This window comes from Lutra lutra, chromosome 3 (genome assembly GCF_902655055.1).
Source record: "Lutra lutra chromosome 3, mLutLut1.2, whole genome shotgun sequence".
Lineage (NCBI taxonomy): Eukaryota > Metazoa > Chordata > Mammalia > Carnivora > Mustelidae > Lutra > Lutra lutra.
Window position 1 is genome coordinate 124,639,003 of NC_062280.1, and position 27,576 is coordinate 124,666,578.

The following is a 27,576-nucleotide window of genomic DNA, read 5'->3' on the forward strand; positions in this document are numbered from 1 at the left end:
GATATTCTTATTTTATAGCTGAGGAATGTAGGCCACAGCATGTTGGACCATTTGCCCAAAGTTAAGCTGAAAGCTAGCCTTTGTCAGCTTTCTGTTATCCTCTGAGGAGATTCCAAAATCGGCGATGTTCTGGTTTCGGGCTTATAATTAGCTTCCAGAAAATGATGACAGATCATCCTGCTACATTAAAGCCTATCTTTTTCCCCTAAAACCTGACACAAAGTCCCTACACCAGCAGCGATGACCCAGTTTATTTTTCTCATGTATGGAGTTCTGAGGCGTGAGAAGAACAGGCTGTAGTTAACAGGTGTCTGGAGCTCCTGCCCCTTGCTCCTTTCTAAAGAACACAGTTGCCTGTGGTGGGTGGGGAGATGTCCCACCTGGCTGGAGCCTCAGCTCTTAGAGGTCACTGAACCTCAGCTTTCATCCCTGAATTCTGAGGGAGTTCAGAATTCACTATGGGTAATTACTGGCTGCGAGTGTCTTAGAAGACCTGACAGGGGCGCCTGGGTGGCTCAGTGGGTTAAAGCCTCTGCCTTCAGCTCAAGTCATGATCTCAGGGTCCTGGGATTGAGCCCCGCATCTGGCTCTCTGCTCAGCAGGGAGCCTGCTTCCTCCTCTCTCTCTCTCTGCCTGCCTCTCTACCTACTTGTGATCTGTCTGTCAAATAAATAAATAAGTAAAATCTTAAAAAAAAAGAAAAAAGAAAAAAGAAGACCTGACAGGTCAGTACAGGAGCTTCCAGTGATTTCTCTCTTTGTCTTGGGTACTCTCCCTCATTTCAAAATATTTAAGGCCATCTGAATGGCCCTGGATTTTCTGAGGGGACCCCTGGATTTGGAGTTATCTCAGGCCCCAAAGTAGTCAAGACCATTCACTATTCACTGTAATCCCAATTCCGGTAAGCCCTCCTTACAACACATACACACACACACCCCACCACCACCTCCACATTCTCAAATTTTTGAGATCTTTCCAGAACCAGTGCAAGGACTTGACTTCTGGCAAGCACTAGGTTCTCTCCAATGTTTCAAGCACCACTCTTTAGCAAAAAGCAATAGAGGTGTCATCATTGTTGGTGTCTTGGCTAGAGGAAGGGAGGGTCCATTTTGAAGATGTAGTTTGATCCATATAGTGATTATTTAAAAAGTTATGTATCTTTAAAATACTGTGAATTGTATTTTCAGTAGCCCTTTTCCTATTGTATTTATTTAATATTGTATCAGGTAATAACATATCATATCAGTAAACACAGAGGAAAAGAGCACAACCTGGTTTAAATCCTGATTCTGCCATTTACAAGTCAGCTAACTTTAGATAAGTAACGTAACTTCCCTGGAGCCTCATTCCCCTCATCTATAAAATTAGAAATAATTATATCCATCTTAAAGGGTGGTAGTGAAGGTAAGAGCTAGCAAATATAAAGCACCTAGATTTTTGGCTAGCCTGTGGTGGGTACCTACTACATGGCAGTGTGGGTATGGGCAGTCAGGTTGTTGCATGAGTGTCCTCTCATTGCTACACCTCTCCCAATGGGTGAAGCTGCACCCACTGTCAATTTTCAGTTGCACTGGGACCCCCAAGTTCCTCAGGAACCAGCAGTCCTCTGAATATCTGGCACCCAGGCTTGCTCTGATTGGCACTTGAGACCTTGAGAAAGGCTGCTGTCCATGTTCCCTCCCATGGCATTGGAACCCAACCTCTATGAAGGAACCCAACCCTATGGTCAAGTCCATTCTTGGCCCCCTGTCCAGCAGGCCTTCCTCTGAAGGATGCAGAGAGAACAGGGACCCATGTAATCTTGCTCCCTCTTCTGCCTCTGATTCCAAAGCACATCAACTAGGTGTGACTGGATTTGTTGATCTTCACCCATTAGTAGTTGTAGCATTATTAATACTAGTAGTAGTATGTAATTACTTCTGAGGCTATGTGAACTAGAATTGCATCTCCTCATTTGGAATAGATATATGCCTTTAACAGTGACCTGTAAAGTGAATTTTGGAGTGTCACATCTTATTTTTCCATTGATTTGCATCATTAAATAGAAATGTGTTTCTTTGGGAAAAACTGGATTTTAATAAAATTCCATGAAGAAATATAGGAACCACACATATTCCAGAAGTATTTCTATAAAATCCGAATAATGATACTGAAAATCACTTACACAATATAAACAAAATCTTCTGAGTGTATTTTCATGTTTAACACAATTGCCTAATATTCTACAAAAGGAAAAACAATGTTCATTGCAAAGAACATTCTGGAATAGAAAGTCAATTTTCATAAATTCTTTTCTCAAACCACATAGCAGCATCAAGTGCTATTTTTTCTCTCTGTTGCTCAGATCTTAGAACTCTGAGAAGGCAATCTGTGACATAATTACCTTTGATTTTCTTAAAACACTGGGCTTGGTTAAATCTGAAAGGAGAAAAAAAACTACAGATGTGACCAAGAGCAGCCGAGGCCAGCGCCTAGTCAAGATACACTAGGTTTTGTGGTGACAACAAACAGCTCCAACAAAAGTTTCTTTTTTTTTTTTTTTAAGATTTTATTTATTTGTCAGAGAGAGAGAAAGAACACAAGTAGGGGGAACAGCAGGCAGAGGGAGAAGCAGGCTCCCCACTGAGCAAGGAGCTCAGTGCGGAACTCGATCCCAGGACCCTGGAATCATGACCTGAGCCGAAGGCAGTGGCTTAACCGACTGAGCCACCCAGGTGTCCCCAAAAGTTTACTTCTTGGTCTTACTACATGTCCATTGCAAAATGACAGAGAATTCTGTTCATTAAAGCCACTGAGAAACATAGGCTGGAAAGCTTCTCTTACCTTCCATGTTCCCTGTCACTAAAGAGGGAAAATGAGATCTCTAAAGGTTCGCACTAGCAATTAAATGCTCAGCCATAAGAAACATAAAATTTCTACTCGTCACTCATTGCTAGAACTAATTCCATGGCCCGATCCGTCCAAACAAAGTCAGATATACAATCCGTATCCTCTGTATAGGTGGGGAGAAAGTATTTGGGGAATAGCGTTAATGTACACGGAAGGCATTTGCTGATGCATATTCAGCCAGGGAAGAGGCTGTGTGGAAGCAAATTGCTAGAATCCATCCCGAAGGAAGGTCAGCAAACAAAGTAAGAAAGTCTCCAGGAGATGTATGTAAAACCAGTTCTCTAATTTGTGAGGGGGGTGGAAATCTTTTTCCTAACAAACAGACACTGAGAAAAATCTTGTCAGATTTTCTTTTTTTAAAAAAAAATGTGTCGTATGGGGCACCTGGGCGGCTCAGTTTATGAAGCACACAACTCTTGGTTTTGGCTCAGGTCATGATCTCAGGGTGGTGAGATCAAGCCTTATGTGGGGCTCCCTGCTCAGCATGGGGTCTGTCTAGGTGTCTGTTCCTCTCCCTCTGCCTCTGCCCCTCTCCCAACTCATGCACATGCACATCCTCTTTCTCTTTCTCTAAAATTCATAAAAGAAAATCTTTTGAAAAGTGTTTTTTTTTCATTTTTGAGATTTTGTACGTCTGGATTTTCATGTAAAATTGACAATTTTAAAGCTTGGGAAGTAGTTAACATTAAGTATATTGAAGGCAAAGAAAGGTGTCTATGCACTGAGACCCAGCACCTCATTTGTAAACTCTGGCCTGCACAGAGTGATGAAGAAGAGAAGAGTAACAAGTCTCATTACACAGCAGCTAAGGCAGGATAATAAAAATGTTTAGCGCAGCCAGTCAGCTTGGTCACAATTAGCAGTATGGGATTGGAGGAAAGGAAAGAGATCGTCTGAACCAACCTGGAGGTTTTGTTATGTGGGTCTGGCAGGAAGTCAAGAGATGGAAAGAAATCCGTGTCTGAAAAGAAGGACATTCGTGAACCCGCTGTTGGCAAGCTGACATAGCCTGGACATGCACTCTTTTCTCTTCCAAGGATATGTTTCTAGAAAGAACAAATAATAGATAAACTAACAGAGATGCCAGAATGAGACAAGGGAGGCCCCTAGGGTACAAAATTTAAGGAGCCACTCACTTGCAGGGTCATGAAGGTTCGCGGGTGAGGCTTGCGCAAACCTAGGCGTGAGTGTCTCTTGACACCGTGTTCTCCGGATGCGTCAATTGCCTCGCCTTCGTGCTGGTTCACGAGTTCACACTACGTCAGAAACAACTGTTTATTCCTTTCCAGATGATATGGCTATGTTTTGGGAATAGCCAATCTTAGTGGAAAATAGTAATGAGAAAGTAATAAAAAAGAAAAAAACAACCTGGACACTAATGGCCCATTTTGTGATGACAACTTGGCAACCATTTGCTCCAATGAATCAATTTTTATTTTGCATTTATACATTTTCGATTACACTTCCAGACTCTGTGATACAATTTCACTTTCTTTTTTTATATATTTATTCATTCAAAGGTATTTATTGAGTTCCTACCTCATGTGTCATTGTGCTAGGCAATTGATTATATATTGGTGAATAAAACAGAAAAGGTGATAAGTGAGACAGAAAGAGACACATAATAGGTACCTAACAAAATTAATAAGTACTTATCATTGTGGCAAGGACAATAAAAGAAACAAACACGATGCAGGAATGTCTACTATTATTGGTTCATGTTCGAGAACACAGTCAAGGATCACCTCCAAGACCTTTGGCAATGCAGTGTGGTCGAGGTGCATTCCTGCCAGAAGTCCTAAGACATTTGAGAAAGTAAATTATATAACACCCTTTCTTTAAATATTAAAGATAAAATTGAAATAATTCATGCATGCTTTAAATAATAGGAAGACATTTTTTCAAGTACGTAGAATAAAAACAAAACACATTTGGTCATACCACAGAGATACTACTAACAAAGTTCTTTCTTTCTTTCTAGTTTCATCTCATGCCACACTTTAGTAAAATTCATATTATTCCTTGACTACTCTTTTGCTGCTCTTGTCTTTCTTCTTTCTCTTCCTTCTCCTACTCTTTTTTAAAATTCATGCATATTTAGGATTGATCTAATTTTAATTTCTTCTCATTTAAAGCTACTCTTGGAGGGAGCGCCTGGGTGGCTCAGTTGTTGAGTTTCAGCTCAGGTCTTGATCTTTGGGTCCTGGGATCCTGCCCGGAGTTGGACTTTGTGTTCAGCAGGGGGTCTGCTTGAAGATTCTCTGCCTCTGCCCAACCCCCCCGCCCACACTCTCTCTTTCTCTCTAAGAAAAATTATTTAAAAGGAGATGAAAAATAAGAAAAACCTGAAAAAATGAACAAAAAGGCTACAAAATAAAAATACAAAGAATGTTACCTAGTGATTTCCCGGATCTCTGCAGCTTTGCAGCCCTCTCTGATCAGTGAACTTGAGAGGGGTGAGTTGTTTGTGATGGCCTTCTAGGGGAGGAGCTCTTGCCCTGATCCTCAAGTGGACTTCCGCTGGTGCAAGTGCAGCTGGCCCGAGCAGCAGAGATAGGCTCTGGGTTCCAGCAAGTGGCACTGTTTTACTCCCTGAAGGCTTGCGGCACCAGTGGGTGAGATGAGTGTCACTGCACCTGCTCCCTACCTAGGAGCTGAAAATTCGCACCCAGCTCTTCAGCGAGCCAGCACAGAAAAAAACAATCCACCAGTCTTATCTCCTCGGATTCTGTCAGAACTCTGCGTTCACCCTGCCAGGGACAAGGCATTTTTATCTCAGGCACGCGACTGAGTTCCAACTCCAATTTTTTTGTTTGTTTTTAAAGATTTTATTTATTTATGTGAGAGAGAAAGAGAGAGAGTGAGAGAGATCATGAGAGGGGAGAAGGTCAGAGGAAGAAGCAGACTCCCCATGGAGCTGGGAGTTCGACGTGGGACTAGATCCCGGGAATCCAGGATCATGACCTGAGCTGAAGGCAGTTGCTTAACCAGCAGAGCCACCCAGGAGGCCCCAGCTCCTGTTTCTATGGATTCCTGTGACACAGACCCACACCAGACCTGCAGGGTGTCGGAGGTCTCGCCATGCTTCTGCTTCTTCTGGACCACACCCAGGAAAGTGATCGCCCAACCGTGCTCTGATTCGGAGTACAGGGCTTCACAGAGTAGAAACCCAGGACCTAGCTTCATGGTTTTCAGCCATTTTCCCTAACTGATGTATTGGAACTCTGAAGCATTTGGGCCCCACCTGGTCTTCTGGGGACCACCGGGATCCTGAGATCATGCGGTCACACCTGGGATACCATCCCGCTTCACAGCTTGAACACATTTAAACCAGGAATGTCCCAGACAGGGGTAGACACCTAAGTGTTTCAATCATGCACCTGGTTGTTGATGGAAACTTTGCAGTAGGCTCCTTCAGGTAAGTCCCTCCCCTCGGTTGTATCCAAACCGTATCACCCGCACAACTGGTTCCCACCCAAGGGCCAAGGGCCAAGAATCCAGGCCCTTACTAAGGGATTTCATTGAAAATTCGAAGCCTAAGATCTTGAGAAGCTATTACCCAGCCCTTTGTAGGTGGGGCTATCATCTTCTGGCTCTCCAGAATGTGAGCACTGATGAACACACGTGTGCACACAGGAGCGAGCGTGCTTGTGCACACAAACACACACACCCCAGTAGGGACTGTGGGGTGGAATCTGATTAGTAGCAGATTCCAGGAAGGTGATAGGACGGAGGAAATTTGGTGGGAGGTATTTCCTACATGTGACACCTCTCCTCTAACATCATAGCTCTTATCCAACCTATGCCTGTGGTCATCTGATTGAAAGACATGCCGGAAGCATCCATATTTTGCAGAGAAGACCATCCCTGTCAGGCACGATGGCTTATCTAGGGTCAAAACCAGGTAAGAATAGAGACTTGTGTCTGAAACCAGGTGTGTTTGCAAGCTGGGGCCCTGGCTGCTCCCAGACCTTCCCTGGGGGCCTGTGGAGAGGGGTGTGTTGGGCTCACTGTGTACAGATAAGATGTGGCCTTGCATACAGAAGGGGGATGAGGAGATGGCAGACCGGAGCACTGTTTGGGTAGGGGTCTAACCAGGAGTGGACCCCGGTAGGGGATCTCAGGAAGTGATGTCACTTCCTTGACCTACCCCCAGAACTTGGAACCCCTGTAACCGGGCACCCACATTCTAGTCCGGTACAGGGTTACTTGGCTCAGGACATCGGACACAGAAAGATGTTTTCCTGTTGTCTGCCTGCTTCCTGGGGCTCTGGGTACCAGAAACCCCAGGAAAATGGCTTGTTCCCATGCTGCAGACATTGGCTCAAACCTCGCCCCCAATGCCCTCCCAGGGCATTTCGAGGGAGATGCCATAAGGTACTTACTACTGAGCAGGCTAGGCGATGCCACCCCTCTGAACCATCCTAGGGAAGCCCCATCCCTTCCTCTGGAGTTTGAGGGGAGGAGGGATATGTGGGGGTTCCCGCCCATGGGCTGGAGTAGGGTGAGCACAATGGATACCCTGGTGATCCCTTCTTGTTCACACCAATGCCATGGTGGGCTGGGTGGACAGGGGATTCCTGAGGTGCCTCTTCGCTGTGCCAGAGCACATCCAAGGTCCTGAAGCTGGGCCACGTTTCTCTCCCTGGGGGAGGGGTCTGCACACTGGGCTGTGGTGTGTCTGGAATGGAGCGCCCTGGGTCTGAAGACCAGCAAAGGCCTCCAGACAGGGCTCTAAGGCCTCCTGCCTGGCTGCCGGGCACTGTCTTTACAGAACGCTCCAGAGGAGATGGTGCAGGAGCTGAATGTCGACACCCCCTGCTCTCCTTCCTTGAAGGACAAGAAGCCCCAGAAGGCCAATAGAGTCTGGCGCTGGCTCAGGGTGAGTGCAGGTGCTGGGGAGACCCGACCACCGGGGCGCCGATGCAGCACCAAGGGCCCCACTTCCTAGAAGCCAGCCTGGCCTCCTAGAGTCCTGTACTCCCATGAATCTGCATCCCATCTCTTCCCCAAACTTGCCCTCATGGTCCTGCCCAAGCCTTGGACAGAAGCAGAGTCGTTGTCCACATACTTATAGGAATATTATTAAAGACTTTAGACCCTGTCTCATCCCCATTGGCCCAACAGTCCTTCCTCAGGCTCTGCAAGTCTTGCAAATGATCATTTGCAAGAGTGAGTTGGGAGACTTTATCCAAAGGGTTTGGGGCCCATGGTACTCTGTCTCTTGCTCTGTGCTTTTGTTTTGATGGAGCACATCTTTGGGGTCAGGGTCAGGAATAGGGGCCTCACTGCACTCCACTGCAGCAGTGCAGAAGGCCATCATTTATCACAGCCATGGAGCCCTTCACTGGTGCAGGACTGGATGTAATCCTCTTCTGTGGCCAATGCACAGTGCTGCATCCTAAAACCTACGTACCCTCCTGTCCTAAGCCCTCTTACCTAAAACGTCTCTGTTCTTGTCACAAGAATGGGATATGTTGGGTGCCGGATTGGCTCAGTGGGTTAAGGCCCTGCCTGTAGCTCAGGTCATGATTTCAGGGTCCTGGGATCAAGGCCTACGACGGGGGTCTCTGCAGAGCGGGTAGCCTGCTTCCCCCTGTCTGTCCGGCTGCCTCTCTGCCTACTTGTTACCTCTCTGTCAAATAAATAAAAAGTCTTTAGAAAAGATAAAAAGAATGGGTTATGTTATCAGAAATCAAGGATCCATGCCACTCATGCAGGGAGGTGCTATCAATACTCCGCTCACGAAGGGACCTGAGATACTAGCAAGTTCAGACATCATTTCTTTCAAATCTTCGTATGGATAGCAAGAACATTTTCTCTTTTCCTTAAAGGTTTCTGAATTGATTGGTTGATTGATGGATTTGAGAGAGAGGCATGGGCAGAGTGGGGAGAAGCAGAGGGAGAGACAGAATCCTCAAGCAGACACTGCCTTATGGACACAGCCCTACGAGGAGCGCAGTCTCAGGACACCTAGACCATGACCAGAAGCAAAACCAAGAGCCTTAGGCTTAACCCAATGAAACACTGAGTCACCTGATTCTTTTTCGGACTCTAGGCTCTCTTGTCCCACCTCTTGCATAAAACACTGAGATCTGGGGGCTCATTCTGCCCTCCAAGCCCCACCCCTCCTGGTGGCCACAGCACTGATTCATGTCTCCTCTGATTCACCTCAGGGGAAAAATAGTTCAACCAGGAAGAGGAGGAGGACCTCGGTGCTGTTGGCCAACCGAGCCAACAAGCTACAGGCCACAATAGATCACCTGGTGCCTGCCGTCATAAGACAAGATCTACGCTATGTCCACATCTTTCTGGACACATACCGCGCCTTTGCCACCCCCCAGGAGGTGCTGGACCTCCTATTTGCAAGGTGAGCACCCTCCCCTGCCCCTAACTGCTCCGTGTGATTTGGCCACTGCCAGGTTGTGAGACTTTGGCATGTCCCCATGCTTCCCTTTGCTCCTAACTGGGGCAGAGGTATTATAGGGACTCAGTGGGGTCTTGTAGGGAAAGGACACCTGGGCGCCTGCGCCTGTGGAAAAGTCTGCTGGAGGGCCTGTGGACATGCTCTTTGAACATTCCCGTGCCCCTCATGATGAAGCCTCTGCCTCATCCCGCACTCTCACTACGGTCTTGAGCTGGGCTCCTTTGCCATTGAAAGGGAGATCTGAGATTCCTTCTGGGGTCTGTGTCTGGGTGGATCCAGAGCAGGCATCCCTGGGGGTGAGCAGGGGCCAGGCCCACTCAGATGTCTGTGATGGGCTGGTTGGGGCCTTTCATTCAGCAAGCATTCAGGAAGCTCCAGTCAGAGGAGGCGACTAACTAGGCACAGAACAGACAGCACCCCAGGGCTGCAGGCTAGGCAGGGGTCAGACGAGGAGAGCCAACATCCACAGACATCTCATGTGATGCCCCCTGGCCTCCTCTAGATTCGGATGCGTTTACTCCACCTATGACGAGGTCGGCGGACCCCAGGAGCAGCGCAACATGTGAGTAAGCTTGGGCTGCTCCAGGAGGGCCTTCGCTCTCCACCAGGGTAGTGAGGGTACTGTGAGCTCGAGGGGCTGCTGGGCCTTCACACCTCTGTTATTCCTGCTTTAGGGTAAAGGTCTGAGAGCTTCTCCTGGAAACTGGGAAGGTGGCCTGGGGGAATGGGGTTGGTGTGTGAGCACTGTGGGAGAGCTGAGGGGGATGGAGGAGAGCTTCAACCCCTAAGAGGTCATGCTCCATCCCCACCCCCTCCAAGCCCTCTCTCTGCCCCAATTCTGGGACCCAGAACAGAGGATTTAGGAACCATCACAGAGCAGTCTGTTGGCACCTGTGCGCTGGGTGCTCAGAGGGGGCTCAGGGAGACTGGTGACCCAGTGAGAACTCAGGGAGCAGACATCCCACACCCTGTGGGAGGGGAGTGTCAGAGGAAGCAGCCCCACTCATGGCACCTAGTGAATGGGCAGAGGAGCTAAGCTTGGAGGTATGGGGAGGGTCCTGGGAAGGCCTGGCTAGAGACAGAGTCCCTTTGTTCCCTCCTCGGGTGGATCTTCACGGAGCAGAGGCAAGTGCAGTGAGGGTAATTAAGAGGCCAGACACCACCCCTCCCTGGGCACATGCAGTTGAATTCAAGTGGCAAGTGGGCAAGGAGACAGACTGAGGAGTGTGTCCAGCTCCCCTAAGAAGTACAGAAATGCTCACACCATGGATCAAGGACGCCCACTCCTAGCGGCTTTTGGCCAGCCTGCCATCTGGGAGCAGGCCTGTCTCGTGCGGGACTGCCAGGTCGCAGGTGGACAAGGAGTCCGACTGGTCTTGGACAGGAGCTCGAAGCCCAGGGGCCCAGGTTCCCACAGGGGTTCCCTGGGATACTGGTTTGGATGTGTGCCCTATCCTCTGACTTCTCTGCCTCCATGTCTGTCCCCAGGGCCATCTATGCCATCCTGAACACGTGGATGGAAAAGTATCCAGGGGATTTTGTGCAGCCTCCAGAGTCTCCCAGCTTGCATGTGCTGCTGGCCTACCTGCAGGTCAATGTGCCGGGCTCGGACCTGGAGCGCCGGGCCCAGCTTCTGCTCTCAGAAATGCAACACGCTGAGGCCATGGAGCCAGAGGCTGCGGGTGAGAAGGACTGGGGGTGACTGATGTGGGCCTGAGGAGGAGGCAGGGTGGGCCACCCTGAGGAAACCTCCCTAGATAGTAGTTGGGCCGAGAGGAGTGAGTCTTCTCAGATCCTTGTCCCCATGGGCTTCCGTTGGGGACACCTTCCAGGGCCTGGGTCTTGAACACAGACCACGCTGAGTGGTGGGAAAAGGGAAAGGCAAAAGGGAAGTCAATCAAGCTGATGATGCTTTCTCTTCTTGGAGCTACAGCACCAGCCCCAGAGCTAGATCATGATGTGCCTCAGGAACTCGTCCCAGCAGCCACTCTGGCACCCGCTGCATCTCTGGGGCCTGAGCTGGCCCCCAAAATCCCGGCTGTGGCAGCTCACCACGGGTCAGGAAGAGCAGGGACACCCCCTGCCCCGTTGGGGCCAGGGCAGATGGTCGTCAGGGCCCTCGTTCACTTCTCTGCGATGGAAGAGCCATCGGGCCTTTTGCCTGACCTGGATGTCCAGCAGGGTCCTGCCCCTGCTCTTGGGGTTCCTGAAGAGCCTGAACAACCACCTGCCTCCATGGAGCAACCAGGCTCGGGCCCCGTGTAGCAGCAAATCCTGGCTTCAGCCCCAGAGCATGTCTTCCCCTACCCGGCCATTTCCTTCTTTGTCATATTTGTGTTCTGTCTTCACCTTTATAATCACTTAATAGATTTAATTTATTAAATAAAGTAGAATTTGAGTTTACATAAAATTTTACTCACATCCTTTGCAGTGGGATATGGAGGTCTCATTAGGTCCATCCAGAGTGTTGCCCAACCATGTCCTTCTACAATATTTCCATCCCAGAGACACCTGTGCTCCTCATCGCTCACTGCTCAGTCCCTCTCCCAGTCCCTACAACCATTGTTCTTCTCTCTGTTTCTGCCACTTTACCTCGACTTGGACTTTTCCTCTGCCTGGAAACTTACCATATGGCCTTCTGTGTCTGTCTGCTGAACAGAAGAGTGATTCCCCTCTTTTCAAAGTTTTTTATACAAATAACATTTTATTACATAGGACTGTTCCTGAAAGAACAAAGATCACGGGAAGCCCCCAAATGAACTATTTTCATTATCTGTCCTAGGATTCCCTTTTAGAAACATGCCTTGAAAAGCAGAAACCACGAGAGAAATGTCTGGGTCCATGAGACACCTTTACATGCTTTCATTTTCCGGGATAGTCTATGTTTCAACAATTCTCATGTCCATATGATCAAATATTAAAATCATATCTTAAATATTCTCCTTTCTTGCTAACACATTAGGTCATAAAGAGTTCTTTAGGCTTTATCCAGACTATGTCTACTTAGTCAATAATGATTTAAACATGAAGAAAAGAAGGCACGTTCCTTCTTCCAAGAAATAACTCCCCACAACACTCGGGGTCCTTCTTCCCTGCCTTTCCCTCTAAGTGTAGTGTGTGTGTGTGTGTGTGTGTGTGTGTTTGCGTGTATGCGTGCATGCGCACATGTATGTGACAGAGTGGAGCAGGGAAGTTCCCAGGGCTGTGATCTTGTTTTACCTTGTGTCCCCTCAGTGGACAGACACTGTCGCTGCTGTCCCCTTGGATATTCTCAGTGAGAGCATTCAGGAACCCCCTCTGTTGAACAACTAAGCCATTTCCAGTTATTTGACTCTCATAATGTTAGTGAGAAGCATGTCTGTGCCATAAATCTCTGTTTTTTAGGAATGATTCCTATAAACAGCAACACTAGAACCCACTTTACCCACATTTTTGGGGGACTGGCTGCTGGTTCCTCTATGCTGTCTTCATTAAGGAGAAGCATTGCTTTGGAAAGGAGGGATCCAGGGTTCTATAGATGAGACCTGAAATCATGAGGAGGACAAGCCAGCCGTGATGACTTCGGGGTACTGGGAGTGACCATAAAGCACGGAAGAGCCTGCCCACAGTCCCACTCATATGTCCTCTCCCAGAAGCTTCCCTGCCTTGTGTCCTGGAACACACCTCACCCATGCCCTGTCTGGTGACACGCTCCAGCCACTCCACCCCCCCGTGCTCCATCACTCAGACTCTAACTGGAGCACCAGACCCTTCTCCAGGCCAGCAGAGGGGCGCAGGCCAGGCCACTCCTCTCGGCTTGCTCCCTGTCCTTCCTGGCTGAAGCCCATCCTCTCAGGGAGGAACCTCTAAGGACAGTGCCGGTCAGTGGGTTACACACAAGTGTTCATCCACATGTAGTTTTAGTGGCAACAGCAAGAACCACTTGAACTGTGTGAGCAAAAGAGGCCTTTACAATGCACATCAGCTGCTCATGGAAGCTGCAGGATGGACAGAGCCTCAACCAGGGGCTTTGGCACTGGACATAGCTCATCCACACCCTCAGGATCCTCTAGCTGTGACCCCCTCACACCCTGCCAACCCCAACCTTGGTATCCGTTAAGTTAAGCTTGTGTGAGAGAGGGGGCCGTGCTTCCTGCTGACACCCCTCTCCTCCCACAAAGTCGGGTAAGGGGGAGTCCCCTTGATCTGACGCTCTAATAGAGGTCTTCCTCAGTAACTCCTGTCTTCTCTGCCAGAAGATGGAGCTAACCAGGCACAGGAGATAGATCCTCAGAGAGAGGACATTTGGGGCTCTCCCTGCAGGAAGAGAGAGAAATACCAGCGAGTGGGACTCAGTGAGAAAGGAGAGCTCTGAGCACTAGGGGCGGGCTGCCGTGGGCTGGGCGCTGCCATACTGGTCAGGGGACAGGCTTCGCGTTGGCTTGCAGGGAGTGCCCAGGCTTCATCCCACCAACAGGTCCATCAAAAACCAAACTGACCTCCATAACACACTTTCAACTCCAGCCACGGAAAGGCTCTGGGGTCCTGGCAGCCAAGGGGTCTAAGATGCTATGTACCAATGATTCCACGGTGGGGGAAAAGGGGAACAGGCGTGATGGAATTGGGGGCAGCTCATTTTCCTGCTTTGGGGAGAAGGAGCCCTATCACAAGGCACCCCAATATTTGTTCTAAAAACAGGTGGCAGTACAGGGGGCTCCAGCCTGCCAGTCTCCACACTGAGGACTGTCCATGTCCAGGACACAAGCTCTGGGGGACGTCCTGTCCCAGGGCTGGCCTGGGTCTGATGGGTGAGCACCAGCGTTGTGGGATCCCATACTGGAGGGCAGGAAGGCTTTCTGGAAGGACAACTAAGTCAGGGGAGCCTGGATTGGCAGGCTGAAGGGACACAGTAGGGCAGAGGCCCAGAGCCCATGACAGCAACATGCTCCCAGTGGGCTACTCTTAGCAGGTCAAGCTGAGGATTACTGAGTATCTTTTGAGAGCATGAATCACGACAGTCAATGCCCCTAACCATTCCATGAGGAAGCGAGAAATGCTGCTCTGTTTGACCACGAAGGAAACCAAGGCTTTAAGAAACTGCCCCTTTCCATGCTCCACACTGAGTCACAGGCAGGATTTGAACCCAGGGCTTGCCAGGCTTGTGGGCCTGACCTCACAAGAAGGTTGCGTCCAGAAGCTTCAGAAGGGACTTCTCAACTCTGAGGTTCCATGAGCCTTTGTACCCAGGGAGAAGCCTCCTCCTGCCCAGACACAGGCTGGCTGGGACTGGGAGAGTCCTCAGTGCCAAGGCACAGCGTCGTCAGACTACAGACCCGGGCCAAGCCCCAGCCAGAGGTGACACCACAGCCCCTTGAGTTCAGGGATGTCTCCAGACCTGGGGGTTGGATGTGGAGCTTTGTTTCCAGCGAAACTGACTGCCCAACAACGGGGACTTTTTTTTCCATCTGAAAACATCTCCCTGTTGAGAGAACATTCCTGGAGAGGTGACTGGCTATAAACGCATCCCTCATTCGGTCCGCGTCACAGGACCTGGGGACCTGAGAAGCATGCCCGGCAAGGCCAGGAGTCAGCGCAACATAGCACACACTCTGTGTGAGTCTAACATCCCCGCCTGGGTTAAGCCCCTGGAGGGCCTTGGGTGGGCCGTGGGGCTCCTGGCCCAGACTAGACCAGAGGTGACTCTAGCAAGAGTTTGACAACCAGCTTTCCGTGGGTGCCGCCCAGGCTCTGGTCCCACCAACGTCCCCACCCCACCCCTCTCCTGGGAAGGGTCTTACCTCCAGCTGCTCCTACTTCTGGTCACCTCCACTGTTCCTACTGGGTTTCTTGGCACTCCCATCACTTGTACTGAATTCCTGCTCCGAATTACAGGGTTGGAGGGGGTGATGGATGGCACAGCTGGATGCGGAATTGTGCACCCAGAGATTTTTACCTGTTTGGTTGGCCTGTGAGGACCAAGAATGAGCCAAATAGGCCAATGAAAGAAGGGACTCCGGATTGAGGCACCGGAACAGGATTCTTATGCTGCTGCGGTCAGTGGGGAGTCACCGGAAATGGGGAGGGGGCAGCGTTCCCAGGTCTGTCTGGTTCTCTGAGCCTCGGGGTGAAGTGGCCCCAGGGGCCTGGGAGACAAACTCTAGGAGAAGAGCCAGAGACTGGAATCACACCAAATGGTTGGGGAGCACCTAGAAACAGTAAAAAGAAATCCGAAGGTTGTGTTTGGGAAGGTGCATGATCATTCTGTGCTCATTAGAGAAATCTCCGTAATCTGGCAAAGAAATAATTCTAGCCTCAACCAGGATGTACGGAGCCCCCCTGGAGAGCAGAATAGTATCTATAAGAGCCAGCTCCGTGTGGGACCCAGAGGAGGGCTCAGAAAATCCCCTGTTGCACCTCAGAAAAACTGGTGTGGGACCCAGAGGTGGCTATACCTCCCTCCCATGCCCCACCCCAACCCCCCCACCCACCCCCACCCTGAAGCCTGTCAGATGAGCTGACCTGTCACTTATACTAGGACAGTTTCCTCTTAGCTTGTTTGACTGCAGAATCTATTAATAAAGGAAGACACTTTTGGCAATGCTGTTCGAAAAGCCATGTAGGTTCTACAGAACCCCCATAAATTAAAGGTTTCCAGATCCAAGATCAATATGAAAACAATGACATTTTGATATAATGGCAACCGAGGATGGCATAGAAATACCCAAAATTTAGGAAAAAAATATAACTAAATGTTGACAAAATTTCTATAGTCTTTATTGAGAATCATGAAACAAGTCCCTGAGGAACAGACATTTTAGAACAGGTGTGGATTAGTGATTCGAGGTTTCAAAGATGTCAATCTTCCTCTGATTAATCTAGAGAGTCAATGAAAATCTCAATTTAAAAACCCCAACCGGATTTGTTCTCTGGAACCCTAGAATCTGATTCTGAAATGTGTCTAGAAATGCAAAAGCCCACTAATAGTCAGAACCCTGGTTCCTTCTCAGGGAGAGGGAGGAGGAGTCCTGGGAGGGCTGCATGGACCACTCTAAGGACAGGGCAGAGTTCTCTCTCCTAATCTGGGTAGTGGTGACTCTAGTTGTCTTGGACACAGCTGGGTTGAAGAAGGGGATGAGTAGGGAGGCTATGGTGTGATCCAGGCAAGAGGGGATGACGGCCGGAACCAGGCCACTGGAGTAAAAGATGGAGAGGCAGGGGCATCGTGAAATGGCCAGGGGTAGGCCTCCGGGCTTCAGCAACAGGGGTTGTGCCAAACGAGCTCAAGGTAATTATCTGCAACATCTCGTCACTCTGTAGTTTCCACTTGGGAGACAAGATGATCCAGTGGCGGTGAGGGTGGCCAGGGAATGAGTTGTAAGGGATGATGTATCCTGTTTAGGGCAAGTTGAATTTGGGGTGCTTGAGGGAACATCCAAATGGATTGTTCAGTATCAGTCAGATAGAAGGATCATAGCTCAGCGGAGCAGTAGCCGGCTGCCATGACAAGATGTCTGACCCTGGGGCGCCTGGGTGGCTCAGTCAGGTGTCTGCCTTCGCCTCCGGTCGTGATCCCAGGGTCCTGGTATTGAGCCCTGCGTCGGGCTCCCTGCTTGGCAGGAAGCCTGCTTCTCTCTCTCCCACTCCCCCTGCTTGTGTTCCCTCTCTCGCTGTGTCTCCCTCTGTCAAATCAATAAATAAAATCTTAAAAAAAAAAAAAAAAAGATGTCCAACCCCTAAACATTGCTCTGAGGAGCTACTTCCTTTTCCTACTGGACAGGAGGGGCCAGAAATTCACCCAAATGCTGGTAATTTTGCACACTGAGTCCCTGGAAGGCCCTCCTCTCGTGGCTCATCTTCCTTTATCCAATCACAGAGCTTAATGATTTTTCAGGCTCTTTTCCCTTCAGTCATAATGTGGAACTGCTCAGCCTGGTCTTTAAGAAGCTCATTTCCCACATAAACCTTATTAGAAATCTAATCCCTCCACTGTGAATGGGATGCGATGACTTCAGCTTCCCATGCTAAGTGGAGGGGAGAGGCATGGGAGCTACCAGGACCCAAGAGAGGCAGGGAGGGAAGAGGAAAAGCTAGTACTTATTCCAGGCCCTGGGGTCTGACTCAAGGCTTGAGGGGAGCTCTGTCTGCTCTTTGGGACTCTAGCAGGGACTCCCCGGCATTGTCTGCCTACTCACATGCAGCTCCGGGGTGGACCGACCATAGGATCTTTAAGAGGGAGCGGTCCTTCTACCACCTGTCTAGTCCAAGGCCCTGTGGATAAAGAAATGGAGCTTAGCCGGTGAAGTGACTTACTAAGAATCCAAAACTGGAGGGGGAGTCCGGGAGGGCTGGGAGCAGGGGTGAGGAAGAGAGGGTCTAGGCCACATGACTTAAGGGGCTTCTCAGCCTACACTTGCGTGACTCTGATGGTGATGTCTCCTTATATTTTGCCCCTTGGGCACATCTCTTGCCTCGACTTAGCCCCTCCCCACCCCCGCCAGGCGGCATGGTCACCGACTCAGGACAAAAACCCAAGCATCCTGATGCCCCCTGTTCAGTGTTCGCTCTGCCGTAGCACACCCTGTGGGATTATCTTTCACAACTCAGCTCGATATTCCTCCTTCATGAGGCTGAGCCCAATTCACCCAGGTGACCCGGGAACCTCTCTCTTCTCCCTGGCGCTTTACTCATATTTAAAGTAGTGATCATATTAGGGCTTATGTGCCTATCTCTGCTAACTCCATCCCAGAATAGTCCCTATAGCACAGAGCTTGATGTATAAATAAATTAAAATTGTTAGTTAGATGGTGAATGGATGGGTGGGTGGATGGATGGATGGATGGATGGTCGGATGGCTGGATGGACGGATGGACGGCTACTGATCAGGGCTAAGGAGTTTGCCCCCTCTAATGTAGACATGCCATCTGGGCACAAAGCTGGTCACAGGAGTCAAGCCCCCTGATACACGGGTATGCCTCTCCACAGGCATACCTCCAGCCTCTCTGGAATCTTCTCTCAGATGGGCTCTGGTGGGGGAGGGGCCTTGTCTGAGTAGACTGCCGTGCCCAGGCCACTCTCCTCTCTCCTCTTCCCCAGTTCACTGTATCCTTTCCAACCCCTCACAGCCCAGCAAAATTTGCCCACTGAAAGCACATTCCTAACATGTTAACTGGCAAGAGCAGGAATGTTGGGGAGAAGTCCTGGTCTTAGAGGTCAGCACTAATCCTCGTTCCTATGCCTCACAGCTGTCTCGTGGGTGAGAGGCTTTGGTTGTTAATCAGAACCTTCATTAATCATATGACCAGGGACAACCAGTCTCAGGCTTTATCAAAATAGCCCCAAAGAAGCAGCATTTAAGTGGAGACATATATTAAAGTCCCCTAATTCTGCAGCCTGCCTCGGCAGACCCCCTTCTGGATGGCATTCTGTTGGGTGGTCTTTCTAGTCTTCTTAGGAAATGCCACACCCTGACTCTATCCATCCATCCATCTGTCCATCCATCCATCCAACCATCCACCCATCCATCCACCTACAATGCATTCAGCCTTCCTTCTAGAGTCAAGTAGCCCACGAGAGGGCAAACTGCAAAATCTGAGCCATCCCCTCGCATAGGAGCCTACAACTGCGCCTGATAGAAGAATCCGTCTCTCTTTCTCCAGGCGGCCAAACTGGTGTGGAAGTTGTTGGCCACTTCCATTTGCAGTTCTGGGGTCTGAGAGACAGAGAAGGTGGATCTGAGAGAGACAGATGAAGCAAATCACAGAGGGAAGCTGAGACAAGGACCAGAGGGGTGACAGTCCCACTCCCACATGATTCCATCTCCAGTTTTACTTCTTGGGCTCCTCATCAACTCTGCTCTTGGCTTCCATGGATAGCCTAGAATCCATGGGCTTCTCCGGTTATGGTGGGGTTCCATTCCTTGCAGTTTGAAAAGTCCCGGTGAACTCTGGTCTCAGCACAAGGTCTTTTGGTGGCCCCTCTACTCTGACATTGGGACCCAGCCCTGCAGCAGGGATTGGGGCTCTGTTACAGGGTTCCCAGATGCGCTGAGCTAATGATTTGCCTTTTCCCACCCTAGACATGTGGCTTAGTCTTACCACTTCCAGCTGGCTTCCTTGGGGTGACCGCTGGCCCTGGGCCTCCACTGTTGGGTGCTCAGCCTCTAGGCTCTGCCCACCTGTGGGGACACCAGCTCTTTGTCTAGTCCTACCTCACCTACTGCTGTGTCCCATGAACCTCACACTCTACTGCCTCAAACCTACTTTTAGCACCTGGTTTTGGGTCAGTTTCCCCAGGTGTTTCTGGAAAGTCTCTCCACTGTCCAGACCATGACATAAATCTGGGGGTCAAAGTCTTGTGCCGTCCAAAAATCAACAATCTGCCTCTCTGTGTTTTATGTTTCTTTAAAATTAGGAAGAGGTTTGTCACTCAGTCCCTTGAAAAGGTAATAGAGGATCATAAGGAGTACCAAAGGCCTCGAAATTTTAAAGAAATGGGTGGAAACACTGAGCTCAACCCACCGTAGACCCACCTGGGCCCAAGGACCCAGAGCAGCAGCTCTGCTGAGTTCCATCTAATGCAAAGGCTCCATCCAGTGCACCTGCTGTGGGATCCAGGATAGTGTCTCCCCTTCGAATAGAGGGCGGGAGCAGCGTCAATAAGCCAGGACACTCAGCAAGGCACTGATGGGACAGAAAGGGGGAAGAGCCCCGGGTTCCCAGCTCTGCCTCGAAGCGGCCATAGCTTCTCTGTCTCATTGCAACCCAGAGAATTGGAGCCAGCCTGACCCAGAGGAGGCAGGCATCCTAATTTTGGCAAAACCTAACCCATGGAGGTAAAGAAATGGCACTTGTTTTAACTTTTTATTTGGATGTAATGTCGAATTTACAGAAAAATCGCAAACATAAGAATAGAACAAAAAGGGGCACCTGGGTGGCTCAGTGGGTTAAAGTCTCTGCCTTCAGCTCAGGTAGTCATCCTAGGGTCCTGGGGTCAAACCCCACATCGGGCTCTCTGCTCAGTGGGGAGCCTGCTTCTTCCCTGCCCGCCTACTTGTGATCTCTCTGTCAAATAAATAAATAAAATCTTAAAAAAAAAAAAAGAACAGAACAAAGAACATTTTATAAACCTATGTAGATTCACCTGTTAACATTTAACCCACCTGTTCTACTGTTTCTTTTCTTTGTTCCCCAGCCCCCTTCTATCGCTTTCTCTCAATTTTTTGCTGAACCACTTGGGAGTAAGTGATATACATCAAGGAACTTGGCTCCTAGATACTTCCATGTGTGTTTTCTAAGAACAAGGATTTTCTTTTACATAAAACCAGAGTCATCAACTTTGTGCATTGATGTTGATTCATATTTTTAACTTAATCTACATACTTTTAACTTAATCTACAAATTTTGTCCGCTGACTGAATTACGGGCTGTATGGCACTTCTCGCACTCCCGGACAGACTCCAGCTGAGGGACAGATTTCATATTTAGTTGTTGTGTCTCTTTAGCTTCCTTTAATCTAGAATGTCTCCTCAGCCTTTACCTTTTACGACAGCAACATTTTTAAAGAATTCAATTCCTCAGGGCACCTGGGTGACTCAAATGGTTAAGCATCTCCCTTCAGCTCAGGTCGTGATCCCAGGTCCTGGGGTCAAGCCCGGCGTCAGACTCTCAGCTCAGCAGGGAGTCTGCTTCTCCCTCCGTCTCCACCTCTCCTCCCTGCTCATGCTCTTTCGCTGTCTCTCTCCAATGAATAAATAAAATCTAAAAAAAAAAAAAAAAAAAAGCAATTCCTCATCATCGCCTCCCTCCCCACCTCTTAAATAGAATGCCACTCATTTTGGGTTTGTTCGGTGTTTCTTCATGATTAGATCGAGGTTATACACCCTCCCTTGGAGACAGTGTACGTGACAGGAGGTCCTTCTTGAAGTCTCACGGCTGAAGGCACATGAGGTCTGTCTGCTCCTCAGCGGGGATGCTAATTCTGATCTCTTGGACATGGTGCTGCCTGAGTTAGCTACAGTCTAATGACTATCTTTAAACAAAAAGGCTTTTTGAAGGCTTGTATATTTGTAGCGTAACAAGCGATCTTCTAAACTACACACACAGCACAGTGTACGCTATTCTTTGCCCCCTAAAATTTCTTCTTGGTAATGCCGTGCACCCATAAGTTTTGTGGTTTTCCGACCCTGCATGGTCAGGGGTGAGTTGCAGAGGACAGACCCTCTCGAATGAGTTTCTTCATAAAGGGCTGCCATGAAGGATATGAGCTCCGGGGCACCTTGAAAGCAGTGGATTATGAATCGGGTCACAGCCCAGGACTGGTCTTCCAGAGAGCAGACAGCGTCTAGCTTTAAGTTGTGGGTCTAGATCCCACCAGAAAGCCGCCACTCTGCTGGTTCTTGAATCACCCCGCCTGGCCCCCATCACTGCCCAGCACCCTGTCTCTCTGGACACTCCGAGGCTCATGACCAGACGCTGCAGCTGCGGCCACCTCTGCTCACACTGGGGCAGGAAAGCCCAGCCTCTCGTGGCCCTGCTTGCCCAGGCACGGCGGGCCCCTGGGGAGGTGCCTGCCTCCTCTCCCTCTGCAAACCGTCTGACCAAACTGGATCCACATTCACAACCTCGGCTGCAAGGAGTCTGTCACGCTCCAGCCTCTGCTGTCCTGGGGGGCACGCTGGCAGGAGGGGGGAGTGGGTGCTGAGCAGGGGGGTCTATCCCCTCCCCCTGACTCCCTGGGCTTCTTAAGTTGCTTAGGCAGCAACCCTCCAAGAATTCGGATATGCCTCAGTCCCACGGTGCTGCTCTCCTTGAGCAAATCAAAGCAAATCCCTCTTGTAGGGAAATTTCTGAATATCAGAAGGGAGCTGGCTTTGCAATCTTCCTCACTGCTCAGGCCCTGGGGGCAGCTTCGCTCTAGATGTTACATATGTAGCTTTCGATTCTGCACTCCTGCTGAGCTCACTGTTGGGGAGGGTAAAGCTATGGGGAAAATCCAGGGTGGGTAGATGAAAGTTTCCCTTGAGATTATGATGGCTGCCCCACAGGTCTGCAGGTGAGGATGGAAAAGTTTCAATGTCCATCAACGGTAGACCCAGGGAGGGTGGGAGGCATCTGGCTCTGCATCAAAGCCTGGGATTGGGCTGGGGGTCATGGTGGCAAAGGCATTCCTGGGGCTCTGGATTGGACTGCACAATAGTGCAGTGGGGCAGCAGGGGGCGGACCATTGGACCACACAGGAATGCCCCTGCTGACAGATTTCTCAGGGGCCAGCCTCTGCCTTTTTGGAATTCTCCAGACCAGCTTCTGTTCTCCGCCCTCCCTCATCTGTCTTCTGCCTCTCACCCTCTGCACCACCATCCTTCTGCATGTTGGTGAGAAAGGGATTCACCCCAGTCACGTCGATCTGTGCCCCCAGCAGTCCACAGTTCCGGGGTGGCACAGCTCTCGAGGCTTACCGTGGTCGTGGTCCTCACCAAGACGAACAGTGCTTCTCCTGGAATGACTTTGACCTTCAGGCAGGCAGCCAATAGGAATTTTTGCAGGGCACAACACACATAGCCCTTGCTGGCCTTCTCTTAGAAGTTCTGTTCCACCAATTTAGTTCCCGTCTTCCTTTCCAAAGTATGATCAGTCACCCTATCTTCCAACACTGTTGTGCTTGAAGGCTACAAGTATCACCGTACAACAGAATAGAGTCGATTTTTACCCTAGGCTAGTTCTCTTCTCAGGTCATGAACAAATGGACCTCAGTGAGACAGGAGTTGGGTAGAGTTTAATCTTTGCAGGTTCTTTTCATTACATGCTACAGTGTTTGGGGTGGATTCACTGGAGGGTGGTTAATGCCCGGAGAAAGGACCATTGCTCCAGCTCCTTCCTTCCCCGAGCCATCGGGGAGAGGTGACAGAACTCCCAACCCTGTAGCTTGGGAGGCTGGTAGGAGGCTTTCGTTTTTAGTGTTTTAGTTTTTAGTGCAGGTTTTAGTGCGGAAGGTTCTCATTTAGCCTCAGAAGGGTTGAGTTTGATGTGACGTAATAACGTCATAGAGCAAAGCCCAGGAAGCTACTGTCTACAAGTCTATCACTTGGGACAGGTCTGAACTGGAGACGGTTGATTGGCATTAAAAAAATGAGGTGGATCCTCACGTCACCATGGCAACAGCAAGGAGGGCTCCAGTTTGAGGGGTTGGGTGGGGGAAATCTGTGACTTCCATTCGATGGCAGGTCGGAGCTGCCTTCTCTCGAAGCAGGTTCGAACCCTGGCTGGGCTGTTTGAGCCAGCCACTTAACTGCACCACCTGTAAATGCAGGGGAAACCAAACCTTAAACCATAAACTGCAAATAGGAACCGTTATTGTTATTAGAATTGATTTTGAACTTTTTATGGCTTCACTTAACACCAAATGCACTATAAGTGGGTAATAAATATTAAACAGAAAAACCTTAATGGCATAACAATACATTTTCGGAGGAATATTACTTAATGCATCCATTGCTAGTCTTCGCTTGGGGCTGGGGTGGCCCTCCTCCTCAGGAACTCTAGGGCAAAAATTCAGGGACACTGAGGAGTCTGGAAAAGAGAGCTGAGTCATTGCCGTCAGTTTCAAGTTCTTATCTAGGGAGAAACCGCGGAGCGTGTGCTGCCGTTCTGTTCAAGAGGGGAAAGAGAAAGGAAATGAATAATTACAAGGAATTGAAGAGATGCAAATTTCCCTTTGCTGCTGAGCTGCTGGTGGATCAAGATGTCTCTTTACAGAGGATTTTCATCCGGTTTAATTTGCTTTACTTTCAAGTGAAGAAAGAAGAGGATGTTGGAACCCAGGAAACCATAAAGAGGCAAACCCGAGGAATAAGAGGAAAAGAAAGAAAAACTTCTTGCTGCAGAAAATGCAAGTTATTGCTGTTCTATCAGCAAAAGGAAACTGTAAGAAATTACCATGGGAAGAAATCCTTTAGGGGAACCCCGGTGGCCACGGGGAAGCGTGTCCTTGGGTCCCCTGTCATGTGACTTCTCTCTACCTTTGCACCCCCACTTCCCCTAAGCCCATCTTAGGACTGTTTGGCAAATGACTACCGACTATCAGACAAGCCCCATATCATTGGCTAAAAAGCCTATAAGTAAGAAAAAACAAGTTCCCTTTTCTCTTTCACCGACTTGCTCTGGGCCAGGCGTTGTGCTGGGCTCTTTGCACACACAGTTGGGTGTCTGGTCGAGCTCACCTAGGGCTTCCCCAGGACAGAGGGCTGTCCGATTTGCCTGCAGGACCCATGGAGTGCCCTGCAAAGAGTCTGTTGGTGGGGGTCTCTTGAAGAGGGCCTCCCAGAGGTGAGAGAGCTGCATTCAAGTTTTGAATAGGCTTCCTCTGGGAAGCCTTCCTTGACCTCGCGGTGCCCAGTACCTAAGACAGAGCACCGTATATTTCCTATCAGAGCATTTACCACGCTGGCTGACCACTGTCCCCCAGCAGCCTGGGAGCTCCATTAGGCCAAGGACTGCCCTGGTTTTGTTCACCATTGTATCCCTGGGGCAGACCCCAATGCCTGCTAAGTAGTTGGGACTGGAGATGTAGCTGCTGGATAAGTGAATGAGTGGGGCAGGGTCGGGAGAGGAGGAGTGTGTTCTAGAACTATTGAGATCTATCACCTGTCATCTTCCTGCCCCCTTGACCGTAGCCTCAGTAGAAGACGGTACAATGAAATAACCAATGGGAACCGAAAGAAATGCCCCTTACAATTCAGAGGATGGTCTCGACAGGCTTCCTGGGGCCGGCAACTTCAGCAGCCACAAGAAGGGGCACCTGTGTGCTCATCAGCATTGGATCTTTGGGTTTCTTCTGTGGCTTCAGTTTTGTGCATCCCCAAGGCTCTGGGGCAAGGATCGGGGGCCTCATGTTCCCATCCCACCGAAGTAGGCCATGGTAGAGGGCAGGAGTTGGCCAACACCAGGCCATAGCTGGGGTGCTGATCATGAGCACATGAGGGTCCCTGATGGAGAGGGAAGACCCCCATAGACCATGCCTTGGAAATGCCAAGGGTTGCTGTTTGGGGGGGCTTAACATAAGACTTAGCTGGCATGGCCTGGAGAAACCCAGATCTAACAATGATTTCTAATTTTTCAAGGTAGGCTTTCCTTTATTAACCTCATTCTGCTAGTGAGGGAATGGAGCTGAGAAAGCTAGGTTGCTCAACCTGGGTCACAGAGGTGATGTCTGACTCAGGGTCTGGTGCTGGGCCCCTCACTGGCTGCCTCTGTCAGTGTTGTTGGTGCAGCTGCCCAGGTTCCACTCAGCCTTGTGGCTCTGAAAGAAAACCTGGCCTGGGGGAGACATAGGGGAAATGGGAGAGCCCACCAAGGAGGCAATTGCATCAACTGAGCGCTGTGTCCTGGGAAGAGAGTACCACCATCTCCGAGTGGTGGAATTTGTTCTGGAAAGCAGACGCTGTCGGCTGGCCCTGGCATTGTAGCCTGTGGGCAAAGTCTTGGGCAGAGGAGAGTATCTGGCCAATGGGAAGGCAAAATAGGGCATCCATCTCACATGCCAAAGGAGATTTGTGCCAGCTTTTCCCTTGCGCAGAAACGGGGATATGAAGGAACCATTTCAGTAATAAGCATCTGGGCTTCAGGTATTACAAACAGAAGCCATAAAATGGGTGCTTGGATGAGTTATCAGGGCACAAAGAGGCAAAAATCCAATTTAGGAGATGATATCAAATGGAATAACTCCAAAGTAATTGGGGTGCTGAGCCTTAACCACTGTAAAGGGAAATCATAACAGATCGTGGTTAAAAAATATGTGGAAGATAAACAAGCTGACTTACCAGCTGGGGAAATCATGATTACTTTTCCAGAGAGCTGCAGTCAAGGCCTGTGCCTTCAGTGTACTGGATTTAATAAATATTTGCTCAGAGTCCTTAGGTTTTGCGTGTTTGTGATGCTCCCGAGCCTGTGGCGGGCTGTGGGCGGGCTCAGCCTCAGGCCTCCCCTTGGCTGGTTAACACCCCGGTCTCATATTCATGTCGTTTGGCTTGAAAAAGCAAATAAGGTCAATGGTGTTCAGGAGGAGCAGGGTTGTGAACGAGACATCGCTCATGGAAAGACATGGGTTTGGGGGGCATGACTCCAGCCTTTCAAGGACAAGGTCACGGACAGGTCTTCTGGGCCCTCGTCAAATGCTGGGGTGAATGGAGGAAAGCCACTGCCAGAGATTCCCAAACCCCGGATTCATGTTTGATAACAGTCAGAGAGCAACCACTTTGCACGTCTGCTTAAAACCTCACTGTGTTCCATTTAAGAGGTTATGTTCTGGGTTGAAAGAGATTTTGTGATACACCATTCTGTTCAGTCGTTGGTTGGCAGCGTGCAGAACAAACGGCCTCATCCCTGCCTCGGACCAAACACTCAGAGCTAGCAAGGAAGGTTTGCACGGGAGGGAAGAACAGTTCCCTTCCGGAACGCTGTCAAGTGTTCTGTTAAGGGTTTTCAGGACACTGTCCCCGGGGGGGTTGGGGGGGTGGGGGGAGGGGTGTTAGGATTACCTTAGACTGACAGATGACAATGCCGCAGCTCGGAGAGGTTAAGTACCTTGTCCAAAGCGACACAGCCAACGATTAGCAGAGCTGGGATGGTGCTGATCCCTCCACCCTTCTCCGGAGCAGGGGGCGCTTCAGAGCCAAGTCACTGGGGAAACAGGCCACATCCAGTTCTGGAGTTTTCTTCTTTATGGTGTTCTGCTTCTTTCCAGAGAAGGAAGAGTTTCGGAAGTTCGCGGTGATTCCCAGGGCTCCAAGAGCGTCCCTCGGACAAAGCGCAGGTACTGGTACATGCAGACATCGGTGTCACCAAAGGTGTTGAGGCAGGCGACAAGCCAGTGACACACATGTGAAAGTGACGAGTGGGTAAGTGATGACCTAAGAAGCACAGACGAAACGAGGTATACAGAGTGATTCACGTTGGTCTCATGAAGAAAAGCACTGGTCCAGAGACAGGAAAGTCGCCTGGCCCGTGGCCCTGGCAGGTGGCACAGAGCTGGTGCAGAATTGCCGGTTTCCTCCTGGACCAGCCCAGGCTCTGGGTCCTGCTGAGTGGTCAGCCCCTCCAGCTGCCAGAGACCATGGCCGGGTTACACATTCTGCTCCCTTGCCTCTGCAGTCTCCCTGTCACCGGGCACCATCCGCCCCAAGGAGGGCTGTGATGAACTTCTATTTATTTATTTATTTATTTATTTATTTATTTATTTATTTATTTTCAGCGTAACAGTATTCATTTTTTTTGCACCACACCCAGTGC

General features: G+C 49.7%; 1 protein-coding gene and 1 pseudogene across 1 annotated transcript; one reads left to right on the forward strand and one right to left on the reverse strand.

The window, feature by feature from the left end:
- The window catches only part of LOC125096227 (ral guanine nucleotide dissociation stimulator-like), a 254,921-nt pseudogene that overhangs the window by 24,091 nt on the left and 203,254 nt on the right, over nucleotides 1-27,576 (reverse strand).
- Nucleotides 7,049-11,392, forward strand: LOC125096228 (ral guanine nucleotide dissociation stimulator-like). The gene is made up of 5 exons (XM_047723006.1): nucleotides 7,049-7,266; nucleotides 7,664-7,771; nucleotides 9,066-9,259; nucleotides 9,819-9,878; nucleotides 10,805-11,392. The coding sequence occupies exons 1-5, from the start codon at nucleotides 7,126-7,128 to the stop codon at nucleotides 11,016-11,018; spliced, it is 717 nt and encodes a 238-aa protein (XP_047578962.1). The 5' UTR covers nucleotides 7,049-7,125; the 3' UTR covers nucleotides 11,019-11,392.